Here is a 13812-nt window from a genome sequence, read left to right on the forward strand (position 1 = left end):
ACCTCCTCTATTCTGTTCCAATTAAGACAATAATTGCCTGGGATACAATCATTCCAAAGGAGCCACTTCCAGGATCATTCTTTCCAAAAAATGAGTATACAGTGCTCACTGAGCCTAGATCAATGATCCTGGAGATATGTAATTCAGTAACCTTTAAGCACAACTTTGGTGGGCCTAGCAATCACTTGGCTTTTTGTTTAAAATACAGAGTCCAGGCCTCTTCCTACAGTTATTAAACTAGACCCTCTGAACACAACCATACAAAAATCTATGGTATGCAGCAAAAGCAATTCTTACAGGGAAGTTCATAATACAGTCCTTCCTCAAAAAACAAGAGAAATCTCAAATAAACAACATAACTTACCACCTAAAAGAATTCAAAAAAAAAAAACAAACAAAGCTTAAAGTCAGCAGAAGAAAGGAAATAGTAAAGATCAGAGAGGAAATAAATAAAAATGGAGATATTTAAAAAATAGAAAAAAATGAATAAAACCAAGACCTGGTTCTTTGAAAGTATAAACAAAAATGACAAACCTCTGGCCAGGCCAACCAAGAAGAAAAGAGAGAGGACCCAAATAAACAAAATAAGAAATGAAAAAGGAGAAATAACAACCAATACCACAGAAATACAAATAACCATAAGAGAATACTATGAACAATTATATGCCAACAAATTTGAACACCTAGAAGAAATGGAAAAGTTTCTAGAAACATACAGCCCAACAAAATTGAATCAAGAAGAAATAGATAATTTGAACAGACTAATCACTAGAAGTGAAATAGAATCTGTAATAATAATAATTTTTAAAACTTCCTATAAACAAAAGTTCAGGACCAGATGGCTTCACAGGTGAACTCTATGAAACACACAAAGAAGAACTTATACCAATCCTTCTCAAACTCTTCCAAAACATTGAGGAGGAGGGAACACTCCCAAAGACATTCTATGAAGCCACCATCACCCTGATACCAAAACCAGACAAAGACACTACCAAAAAAGAAAATTACAGGCCAATATCTTTGATGAATATAGATGAAAAAATTCTCAACAAAATATTAGCAACCCAAATCAAACAACATATAAACAACCATACACCACAACCAAGTTGGATTCGTCCCAAGTTCACAAGGCTGGTTCAACATACACAAATCAGTCAATGTGATACACCACATCAACAAAAGAAAAGACAAAAACCACATGACCATCTCAATAGATACAGAAAAAGCATTTGATAAAATTCAACATCTATTCATGATAAAAACTCTCACATAAGTGGGTACAGAGGGAACATATCTCAGCATAATAAAACCACATATGACAAACCCACAGCTAAAATAATACTCAACATTGAAAAGCTGAAAGCTTTCCTGCTAAATTCTGGAACAAAACAAGGATGACAGTCTCACCACTTCTATTCAACATAGTAGTGGAAGTCCTAGACAGAGCAGTCAGACAGGGAAAAGGAATAAAATGTATCCAACTTTGAAGGGAAGAGGTAAAATTTTCATTATATGCAGATGACATGATATGCTATATAGAAAACCATAATGACTCCACACAAACACTACTAAAACTGACAAATTAATTCAGCAAGGTAGCAGGATACAAGATTAACATACAGAAATCAGCTGCATTCCTTTACACTAACAATGAAATATTGGAAAAGGAATGTAAAAAAAAAATCTCTTTTAAGACTTTCATCCAAAAAATCAAATACTTAGGGATAAACCTGATCAAGGAGGTGAAAGACTTGCTGAGAACTATAAAAAATTAATAAAGGAAACTGAAGATGATTTGAAGAAATGGAAAGATATTCTCTTGGATGCTCTTGGATTAGAAGAATTACTATTATTAAAATGGTCATACTATCCAAAGCAATCTACAGATTTAATGTGATCCTTATCAAATTACCCATGACATTCTGTACAGAACTAGAACAAATAATCCTAAAATTTATATGGAACCATAAAAGACCCAGCATTGTCAAAGCAATCCTGAGGAAAAGAAAACAAAGCTGGAGGCATAACCCTCCCAGACTTCAGATAGTACTACTAAGCTACAAGAATCAAAACAGTTTATTATTGGCACAAAAACAGACATATGGATCAGTGGAAGTGAATAGAGATCCCAGGAATAAACCCACACACATACGGTCAATTAATCTTCAACAAAGTAGGCAAGAATATACAATGGGAAAAAGACAATCTTTTCAGCAAGTGGTGTTGGGAAAGTTAGCTTCATGTAAATAAAGGAAGTTAGAACACACCCTCACACCCTATACAAAAATAAACTCAAAATGGCTTAAAGACTTAAAAACAAGACATGACACCATACAACTCCTAGAAGAGAACATAGGCAAAACATTTTCTGACATAAATAGTACCAATGTTTTCTTAGGTGAGTCTCCCAAGGCAATAGAAATAAAAGCAAAAAAACCCCAAATGGGACCTAATCAAACTTACAAGCTTTTGCACAGCAAAGGAAACCATAAACAAAACAAAAAGACAATCTACAGAATGGGAGAAAATATTCACAAAAGATGCAACCAACAAGGGATTAATTTCCATAATATACAAACAGCTCATACAACTCAACAACTAAAAAACAAATAACCCAATCAAAAAATGGGAAGAAGACCTAAACAGTCATTTCTCCAAAGATGACATACAGATGGCCAACAGGCACATGAAAAGATGTTCAACATCACTATTTATTAGAGAAATGCAAATCTGAACTACAATGAGATAACACCTCACAGCAGTCAGAATGGCCATCAGTAAAAATGTCTACAAATAACAAATGCTGGAGAGGGTGTGGAGAAAAGGCAACCTTCCTACACTGTTGGTAGGAATGTAAGTTGGTGCAGTCACTATGGAAAACACTATAGAGTTTCTTCAAAAAACTAAAAATAAAGTTTCCATATGATCCAGCATTCCCACTCCCAGCCATATACCCAGACAAAACTATAATTTTTAAAAAAACTATAATTCAAAAAGATACATCCACACTTATGTTCACAGCAGCACTATTTACAATAGCCAGGACATGGAAACCAACCTAACTGTCCATCAGCAGATGAATAAAGAAGATGTGGTACATATATACAATGGAATACTACTCAGCCATAAAAAGGAATGAAATAGTGTCATTTGTGCAACATGGATGGACCTAGAGATTATCATACTAAGTGAAGTAAGTCAGAAAGAGAAAGACAAATACCATATGATAGCACTCATATGTGGAATCTAAAATATGACACAAAGGAACTTATCTACAAAACAGAAGCTGACTCACAGACATAGAGAACAGACATGTGGTTACCAAGAAGGAGGGAGGGTGAGGGAGGGATGGAGGGGGAGTTTGGGGTTAGCAGATGCAAACTACTATATATAGAATGGATAAATAACAAGGTCCTACTGTATAGCACAGTGAACTATGCTTAGAACCTACATTCTAATGATTTCCTTTAGGTATTTCTTATGTTCACTGAAGTTTGATAACCACTAGATAAGATGAAGAACTGTTTAATATGCCTCAAATAAAGGCTGTACAGGAAGTGATTTCTCACTGTTCTATTTATAAGAATGTTCACTCTTTCTCAGTTCCCCACAACAGCCACAACAAATCTCCAGCCTTCAAAGAGACTTCCAGCTCCCCTACTTCCTAAATTACTCTAAGCTGGAATTTTCAACTTTATGAGATGCTCATAATTCTAGATATTCAGATCCTGTCCTGAAGTGATATTTGAGGAGCAAGATTTTTTCATTCCATCTCCCAGCAGTGCATTTTTGGTGACAGTAACCTACTTGCTGACAAACATTTCTCACCTGAGAGAGAACTGTACAGAAAATATAAGCAGACTTATACTGGAGATGTGAGGAGAGTAGTTACATTTACCTAACTTCTTAAAATATAAATAGGCCACTCAAGGAGTTCCAGGAGAAGAATACTTTTCCATCTGCTCTCTTTTTAACACAACTTTATTCTGAAGTTTTGCTTTAGATGGCAGGTGTAAGTAAAAGTCAAACAGGTTTGCATACTTGAAAGTATCTCTCACAGGCTGGTTATGAAATCTAAATATTTTGTTTGATTGAACCAAATATAACACAGAAAAAAAATCAAACAAAAAAAGAAATAATATAATTGGATAATTAAATAAGAACATCCATTCATTTATTCTGAGCATTTTATTGAAAATCCATTAAGTATCAGGTACCATGCTAAATACAAGATAAACATAAGAGTATCAAGATTAGAGTAAGAAATTAAATAGAGGAACTTTGAATTTTGACCTAATCACTGGTTCATGCATCAAATAAGGGCCTGCAAAGAAAACCTAGTCAGCCCTTGTAAACATTCTCCCTACTTATGCCACTTAATTTTTTTTCTTCCTAGATGTGTGTGAAATTCACATTTAACAATGTCTATATCTAGAGATCACCCACTTATTTTACTATCATATTCAATAAAACATGTAAGTTTTTAAACTTTTACCTTCAGCTCCCTATCATAGAGGCAACAAGATAAAACAAAAGTGAATGAAAAGAGCAATGATGATATAGAAGGGAAAAACAATAGCACTCAGGTACTCTTCCCACACATCTCAGAAAACTTCAAGGTAGATAAATTATATACTAAAAAGGAATATATAATCACATCACCTCTACCTATAGACTAATAATCACTGATGTCATTTCCCATAGTCAAAATTTATCTTTAAAATGAAGGGCTAGGGCTTCCCTGGTGGCGCAGTGGTTGAGAATCCACCTGCCAATGCAGGCGACACGGGTTCGTGCTCTGGTCCGGGAAGATCCCACATGCCGCGGAGCGGCTGGGCCCGTGAGCCATGGCCGCGGAGCCTGTGCATCCGGAGCGCCTGTGCTCCTCAACAGAAGAGGCTACAACAGTGAGAGGCCGGCTTACCACCAAAAAAAAAAAAAAAAAAAAAAAAGAAGGGCTAACAGTTGAGATTGTAGCCAAACAAGAATAGAGTGCAGTACACAAAATGTAGAAGTCATTAGCTGGATAATTCCTTTTTAAATTTTTAAAAAATAATTTTTATTGGAGTATAATACTGTATAGCAAAGTGAATCAGCTACACATACACATACATCCCCTCTCTTTTGGATTTTCTTCCCATTTAGGTCACCACAGAGCATCGAGTAGAGCTCTGTGTGCTATAGTGTAGGTTCTCATTAGTTATCTATTTAATATGTACTATCAATAATGTTTATATGTCAATCTCAATTCCCCCCACACCCCCACCCCATCTTTCCCCCTTGGTATCCATACATTTGCTCTCTACATCTGTGTCTCTACTTCTTTTTTTTTTCTTTTTTTTTTTTAAACATCTTTATTCGAGTATATTTGCTTTACAATGGTGTGTTAGTTTCTGCTTTATAACAAAGTGAATCAATTATACATATACATATGTTCCCATATCTCTTCCCTCTTGCGTCTCCCTCCCTCCCACCCTCCCTCTCTCACCCCTCTAGGTGGTTCTTGCATCTCACAGCATAAACCTTTGAACAGTTGTACAAATTAGTTTGAACACAATGGATGGGGAACTCTTGAAATTCTCAGGCAAGTGAAATAAGCAGTTTCTCTTTCACCTATTTTTTTTCCTAATTTAAGAGTAATTTGTTGTGAAATACCCATATTCTACCAAATATATATGTTCTAGTATTTTTATAGAATTTATAGTTGTGGTACTCATACTGCCACATAACATTCAGCAGTTTGACAGAAATGTTTGAATCTGCAATGATTACATATACGTGTGTACACACATGAGGCATAGCCAAGGAGCCAAAAAGGGAGTCCAGTTTTAGTTATTTTAATGGATTGACTGGACAATGCCAACAAAATTAACTCCTTATCAATTTTTTTTTAGGTACATGACATCAGTTAACCTATGAACTCTTTTAATAAGGTTACTAGCAAGTAAATTGTTGAGAAAAAATGAAAAATTTTAGATCATTTGGAGGCATTCAAATTTGATTGTAGTTAATGGATCTCAACTTGAAACTATCATTTATTGAGTTCAAGAAATTTTTACAAGGAATATTCCTCCTCTTTCACAACAAATTATAAGGTAGTCATTATTCCTACTTCACAAAATAGAAAACTAAGGCTCTGAGGAGGAAGGAGTTGGCTTTCCCAGGGCCTTACATATAGCAAGGGGTAGCAGGGAGTTATTCAATTTTTCTGTCAAACTTCAAATCTTTGTTCTTTCAATTCTGCCATGTTGTTTCTGATAAGTAGGGATGAGGTAGAAAAAAGCAATAGATGGCCATTAAATTCTGATTTCAGAAGATCATATCTAATTTCTACAAAAGTGAAAACACTGAACTACTGGAATACATTTTGTTTGATTTTTAATTTTAATGAATCTATTGCTAAGAACTTTATTACCCATATTGAGCCCCAAATTTTTAAAATTTCAATTAAAACACATAAATTTATCAACTATATAACCTCAAAACTATATTTTATATATTTTTCATTATTTACATGTTAGTTACACTCACAATTTCTAAGGTTTTATTTAAGGCTTTACACATCAGAAAGTTCATTTTATTTAATACTAGGAGACGCTAAATATGTATTTTTTATGTCCTTTCACTTTTTCATAGGCATGTATCAATGCAATTTCCTTTCCAAAAATAATGAAAGAGTTTTTGGATTTTTGCTACTTGAATTCAAGCTTCCCTTCCTTTTTCTTTCCTCACTGTTCTTTGTTTCTTGGACTATTCCCTATGTAAGTAGCTTTCCTCCCTTTATATGCCATCCTTCCAGTTCTGTTACTTTTCTTCCTGCCATTCTGCTCTCTATAGCTTCTGAGGTCTTCAAAGCCATCTGTAATGTTATAACAGCTAGTAGTTCTCTGACACTTGCCCCTGGGTTGGTCTCCTAGAATATCTCCACTGACAGGCTGACATTAGCAAACCCAAAACCAATGTCAAAATGAGAGGGGTCTAAGCAACTCTCATTTATAAACATAAAATGGAAATAAATGAGACCCTAAATTCACCCTTGATATAAAATCCCCAACTGTTTTTCCATATGTGTTCCCAAGTAAATTATTTCAAAATAAATAATGTAATAAGTGATATATGCATCTTCAGCCAGGTCTTTAGGATTATTTTTATTTTTATGGCTGCACCCCAGAGATTCATAGTGAACAAAACTAACCAAAGTGGATGATAAATAAAACTTCCCCTAGACATCTCTTCAACAATTGGAGTTCTTATATTTTACCTCAATACAGTTTCCTTAGAATAAAATCTATAATTAAAGAAGTTCCATGAGGTCAAAAAACGGGAAAGTTTTGTTTGGCATTTGTATCACCAGTGCTTTGCACAATACTTGCCACATTGCAGATCCTCAAATATTTTTTTAACAACTAGGTGGAATAACTAGTACTTTGATGCCCCTACTTAAAAAAGTAATTTACTTTCCTCAGTTTTAAAACTCATAGTAATATGTCCTTGCTTTTTATTTCATATGCCATTGTGACAGTTTATTGAAAGCTTGACAATACGTCTTCGTAGACTGTCAGAACAGGAAGGGACCCTAAATATAATAACTTACAGATGAGTAGGATCCTAGACAGTAAAAGTAATATGCACAGTGATATACAAGTATTTAGTTGTCCAAGGCACAATGAATGAGAACGTGGTATCCTGAATTCCAGAATTTTTTCAATTTTATGAATTCAATTTACTTTTATTATTAAAATAGTATGAAAGTATTATAATCTTTGTAGCCAACATCAATGAACCTAAAAGTAACTCTTAAAATATGAAAAAATGGAGTTTGAATATTCCATTGATCAAATTACTAGCTGAATTACTTGGCAATATCCTAGTATTTATTAAATTCACTTCCATTTCCCTACTTGCAAATTATCCTGAATAAAAAACAAATAGATCTCCAGTGATTGAGACAATATTCCACGATGAGACCACTAAGAACACAGGAGCTTCCACAGCAATGCAAGAAAGTTTGCAACACTCAAAACAACTAGAAATTTCCATCTAAGAACACTCTGGTAATGGCTGTTCTCAGAGGTTTTTGGGGTTTTGTTTGTTTGAAGTTTTTTTTTTTTCGGTATACGGGCCTCTCACTGTAGTGGCCTCTCCCGTTGCGGAGCACAGGCTCCGGACGCACAGGCTCGGCGGCCATGGCTCACGGGCCCAGCCGCTCCGCGGCATGTGGGATCTTCCCGGACCGGGGCACGAACCCGTGTCCCCTGCATCAGCAGGCGGACTCTCAACCACTGCGCCACCAGGGAAGCCCTGTATTAAGTTGTTTAGCTCTAATGAAAGGACATTAGATAGCACATAAGTGTTTTCAGAGAAGTTTAGAATGCTGACAATGTAGGAGAACGAATCTACTGGAACTTTCTGAAGCAGTGTTTTAGCTTGCCAAACAAAAGAAAATGGGGGTGGAGAACACAGAAATAAGCCGCTGCTTTGAAATATACTCTCTGTTTTCCTTTGTTACCAATTCTATTGGTGACATGATGGTTAGCCAATGAGAATTTGTTTATACATGCTTTATGAAGTTGGAATTGTTTACACTATATTCACATGTATGTTTTCAGCATAACAGCTGAAAGACCTTTTTCAAAATAGAAAAGAGGACTTCCCTGGTGGTGCAGTGGATAAGACTCTGTGTTCCCAATGCAGGGGGCCTGGGTTCAATCCCTGGTCAGATCCCACATGCACGTCACAACTGAGAGTTTGCATGCCACAACTAAGGAACCAGTGAGCCGCAACTAAGGAGGCTGCCTGCTGCAACTAAGACCTGGTGCAACCATAAATAAGTAAAATTTTAAAAAAGAACAAAATAGTAAAGAATTATAGCATGGAAAGTACATACAGCTGTTGCAAATTTTTGATTATCACAATTAATTTCAAACTTCTTATCCTGAACACCATTATCTGATTATATGCTTTTTATCCAGCAAAGAGTCAGAGTCATTCAAATTTTACCTTTATAAAAGGTAAAAATCAGAGACTATTTCCTACCTCTTATTTTGGCAGTAAATACTTGAGTTCAGTTTATTTTATCTACTCACATAAGTTGCTGAGAATAGTCTTATGTTAAAGTGGCATTACTAGAGGCAGTGCCACAACTTTTTAGAAATTTGTAAATTCTGAAAAAAGAAAAGAAAAGAAAAAGAAAACTCCAGGATTATAAAAACAATTCCCACAAAAAACTAATAATTATCTTTAGTAAAATCATCATATTAGATATGAATCTGTTATACTGAAGAATTAGTATATTGCACAAACGTTGCTTTGGGTACTGACATAAAACTACAGATGCACAGGATTACTGGACTCCTTTTATAAAGGCTTATGTTCAACAATTTGCAACATCAAATAGTTCCTAAGATTATGCTTCCTGGTAAATATTTGCATTAAGAATAGCAAACAGTAGCTAACCCATTCTGAGTTTTGTTTCCTAGGTTATCGATGAAAGAAGTGGCTAAAGGTAAATTGAAGAGGAAATGCATAAAAAAAGCAAGATGACCGAAGAGTAGTTTCATTGCTAAAAGGTCATACTCCATTAATGCAATGGCCACAGGATATTTGTAGGATTGCCTGGTACCAGTTCCCAGTGTCTCTGGATCCCATTCTTTCTCAGGTCCGTCCTACCATAAACTATAAGAGTACTTTCAAAAGGGAGACTCAAGAGTAGGCAAACAAGATCAATGTTCCAATTCATTTTGGAAACTTTAAAGAAGTAAAAGTCTCAGAGATGGGTAGGTAAAAGTGCTGTTAGTAGTTGAAGTCTTTGTAACCAATCAAGGTGAGAATAAAAGGTGGATGGTGGTTTGACACCGAGTCTCTTTAGGCTTCTGTGTACAATGGAGTGAATTCCTTCAAAACAGAGCTTATACAGTCAAAGACTGAAACAGAGGTCTGGCATTACTGCAAAGAGTAGAAGTCAAGAGTAGCTGAAATGCCTGAGCAGGAATGAGGCAGAAGTGCTCTGGAAAGATGCCTAGAACCAAGGGGAGTCTGGAGTACACCTGGAACTGCTGATACAGACATCCCTAAATGAGCACAAGTTTAGAGAGAGCTAGGAAGGCATTTATTCATTCAACAGATATTTATGAAGGGCCTAATAAAAGGAAATCATGAAAAAATGTGGGAGAGAGCACTAAAGAATCCAGGGAAAAGAGAGTGAAGGGTGAGGTAGGGGTGCAAGAAATATCAGACAGATTTAGAAAACCAGACACTAGGGTTACTCACAGGAGAAGGTTGAACCAATAAATGCCTAGTGACTAAGAAAATAAGTATATGAGGTAGTAAGAAAACAAGAGATGAGGTTTCTGCATCAGAAGACAACTCAAAAAAGTATCTGACAACCAGTTCCCAAAGATTTGAAGAAAGGAATGCAACATAGGATGCAGTTAGCCTGCAGAATTCAAAGATGTCAGAGAAGGTCATGCTAAGAGCAAGAGAGTGTGGGAAAAGAGAGGAAGAGTTTCCTGGAAGGGAGTAGGAGTTCCTTTGGGATACTGGAGACCAGAGATGAAAGACATGGAAATGGGAACTGCAGAACACAGTGCCTGGGAAAGTTTGGGGGAAAGAAAACAGGTGGGCATGAAGGAGGACCTAGGGCCGTCAGGGTGACCGCGACGAAGGAGGGTTCAAGGCTTGGAGGTGGGCAGACAGACCTCTGAATCGGGAGACCCCGGAGGAGTGAAGTCTTCCTCCTTTCCCGTACTCCAGTGCCCCCTTCCACCAGAGCCCAAGGTGCGGGTCTTGCCCCGACCTTTGGGAACAGTAGGCCGGGCGGAGCAAGGCCCGGCCGCCCCCCAGCGGTGGGGCTCTTCGCACACGCCCGGGCTAGCGTGGCGCCAACTTGCCCGATCCCCTTCCTTTCTCCTGCGCAGCGGCCCTCCTTCCTCTCCCCGCTCACCGAGGGCGCCGTCAGGCGGCTGATGCTCTCGCCCAGAGAGTCCAGGTTGACCCGCCTCCGGCGCTGCGCTCTCCTGGCCCCAGCCGTGGCGGCGGTAGCTGCGGCGGCTGCCGGGGTCGGGGTGGCGGCGGCCGCCGCGCTGGGTTCGGGCGGCCCGGGCGGGCTCCGGCTGCCGTTCCAGCAGACCCTAGACAAGGGGCACTCCCCCTCCTCCTCGGGGCTCGTCTCCAGGTAGTCAGAGCCCAGGGAGCTGAAGGACTCCGACGAAATCTTCCTTCGAGACATGCTGCTGGCGGCTCTGCGGAGGCCGAAACGGCGGCGGGGGGGACGCGGGTGGCGGCGGCGTTGGCGTTAGGAGCGTTGGGGCCTCTGAGCGCTGCTGCCGTGCTCGGCTGGGAGTGAGTCCCCGGAGCCGCGGAGCCTCCAGATACGACTGCTCATGGCGGGAACTTGGGGCGCCGCGGCACCCGGCGCCCGCGTTTGGCGGTGCCTGCCGCCTCTGCTGCTGCTAGCGCGACGCCACCTCAGCGCCTGCCTCGGCGCATCGCTGTGGCCGGTCTGCAGCTCGCGGGGAGGCTGCGAGTGTGTGACCGGCGGCTGCAGGGCGGGGAGGCTGCGGCCCGCACTGTCGCGGAGGCAAAGGCTTCTGCCGCCTGCGCGCCTATCTCGCCCCCCTTCCCCTAGCTCCTCCCGCCCTTCTCCTCCCGCCTCTCTCCCATTGCTGCCCGCCTACTTCCTTCTCCCTTTAAGCACACCCTCCTCCGTGGTCTCTCTCTCTCTGCCGGCATCATGTGTCGCCATCATACTCGTTGGGAGTCTGCCTGGCTTGTCGCCACATTTCAGGAGCAACAAGGACACTTCGTCGCCGTCCTCTGAACGCCACCTCAGCTCCCACCGTCCCCTCCTCCTCCGAGGAGCTCACGTTGACATGGATCAGACCAAAGGGCCCCAAAACCAAATGCCCTACCCCTCGTCCACGGAAGAGGCAGCTGAGGAGCAGACTGGCCCTGGTGGGCGCTGGAAGGGAGAGGGGTGCGGGGCCGGGGACGGAAGACCACCCTCTGGAGCCACCTCGGGGAAGCCTCAGAATGTTGAAGTGGGGGTTTAGGGTCCATAATTGACCTTTCCCTCCGAGTTTATTTAGGAATTTCTGAGGCCAAGGGGAAAGGCCGAGCATTCCAGTCCGCCCATTCCGAAGGAGTCGCTTACAAGGGAAAGGAAGGGTCAACATGTTGGCACCCATCCTGCTGGGGCAGCTTGTGAGGACGAGTGTTCTCCGCCTCTGTCGAGGCTGCGTGGGCTCGCAGCGAGCCCAGAGCCTGAAGGCAGTGAATGAGGACAGCGTGTCTTCAGGGGAGAGCCCTGTTGCTGAACATCAGCCGGCCTGGGCGCGCCGGGGTCCTGGCTCCCGCCGCCTCTGCACTGGTGCTGGACAGCTCCGCTTGCCACCTGCAGCCGCGTTTGCAGGCGGTGCAGACCTGGAGACAGTTCCTCTGCAGACTTCACTACCTAGGACCTGGGGAGTGATCCCCTGTCCTTCATTCTCTCGGCTCTTTGCACCAAATATGCGATCTGTTTGCACTAGGCTACAAACGCTGCTCGGAAAGCTAAGGGTCTCGCAAGTTTGCGGTGGAACTGCTTCATTCCAAAGCTTGCCTCTTGGCAAACCAACAGCCGCTCTTAGTGCCTGTCCCCACCGCGCTTGCTTTAGCTCCAGGAAAGCCTCGGATTTGTTCTGACATTGAGATGGAGGCAAATAAGGGTCCCTGGCTGTGATACCCCTGCAGCAAAGCAGATGAGAAGGCTCCCCACCCCTTCTCCGGAAAGAAAAGTTCAGAGCTTTAGCTCCTCAGAGATACAGAAGCAAAATCAGTTTTTCTTTTAAAGGTTCTTCTAAGGTAAAGAGAGATAGGTTTCTGGATTGTATTTATTTTAAATTTAACAGACAAAGCATAAAACCTTTGCTATACCACAAGCCCAACTTGCTTTTAATTCTAAATCTTCCCAATTGTTTATGAGGACCCAAATAAATATAAATGCTGTTTGAAGATTCCATTTACATTTTGGGAAAATGCACTCAAATTGCTTTAGAGATATGCCTTAATCTCAGATATGAAATAGGTGTTAAAGATATGAAAAGTGTGTATTATCCCTCACATACTCCCCTTCAAATACACATATATACTCTTTCTCAGCCCGCTGAGTAAATTGCTAACTGCATAGTTTCTCCTCTTAGCAGAGGAAATTCAGGCCTCTTTTTAAAAATAATAATAATAGTTAATATTTGTAGTTACTATTATTTTGATCTTGTGGTGTATCCACTGTTGATTTCCCCATTGCTTCACTTAATTCTATACACATGTGTTTCCACTGAAATTAGACACAAATTATATTTTTTTATCAGAAAGGATAGTCATCAATTGTGTTAAAAGGTTTCACTAGCCTTTTTTATTCCTAAAATTTTTTTTTGCAAATTACATTATTCCAACTTTGGGAAAACTGTTTAATATTCTTTTTGTGCAGTATCAATCATAGCATAATAAAATGGAATTTTTAGTTCCCTTCTTTAGTAATAATGATATAACTGTCAAGTTCTTTAGAGTCATACAATTTTAGAGCTTCTATTCAGGATACTAAATAGCCTATGCCCTTCGCATCCTTTTAATAACTACTGTGGCACACACTCAACACAAAAGTTCTTTTTTGGTAATGGCAAATAACCTTTGCATTGAACTTAAAACTAAAATTCATTCAAACTCTTGTCTCAAAATCAAAATGACTGAGTGCAAAGCAATGAGTATCATTTGTTTCCAAAATTTACAAGAGGCCCAGTGGTCTTCCTGTTTACACTGGCAGTTTATTGCCAGAAA

At 40.0% G+C, this 13812-nt stretch overlaps 1 protein-coding gene across 2 annotated transcripts in view; it reads right to left on the bottom strand.

The window, feature by feature from the left end:
* Positions 1-11595, bottom strand: part of GUCY1A2 (guanylate cyclase 1 soluble subunit alpha 2) — a 477302-nt gene extending 465707 nt beyond the window's left edge. For both annotated transcript variants that reach the window (XM_067038547.1, XM_059070801.2), the window contains exon 1: positions 10943-11595. In XM_067038547.1, the coding sequence (XP_066894648.1) occupies positions 10943-11227 (285 nt within the window). In that variant the 5' untranslated portion in view covers positions 11228-11595. The remainder of the gene's footprint in view (positions 1-10942) is intronic.
* Positions 11596-13812: the final 2217 nt, after the last annotated feature.

This window comes from Kogia breviceps, chromosome 7 (genome assembly GCF_026419965.1).
Source record: "Kogia breviceps isolate mKogBre1 chromosome 7, mKogBre1 haplotype 1, whole genome shotgun sequence".
Lineage (NCBI taxonomy): Eukaryota > Metazoa > Chordata > Mammalia > Artiodactyla > Physeteridae > Kogia > Kogia breviceps.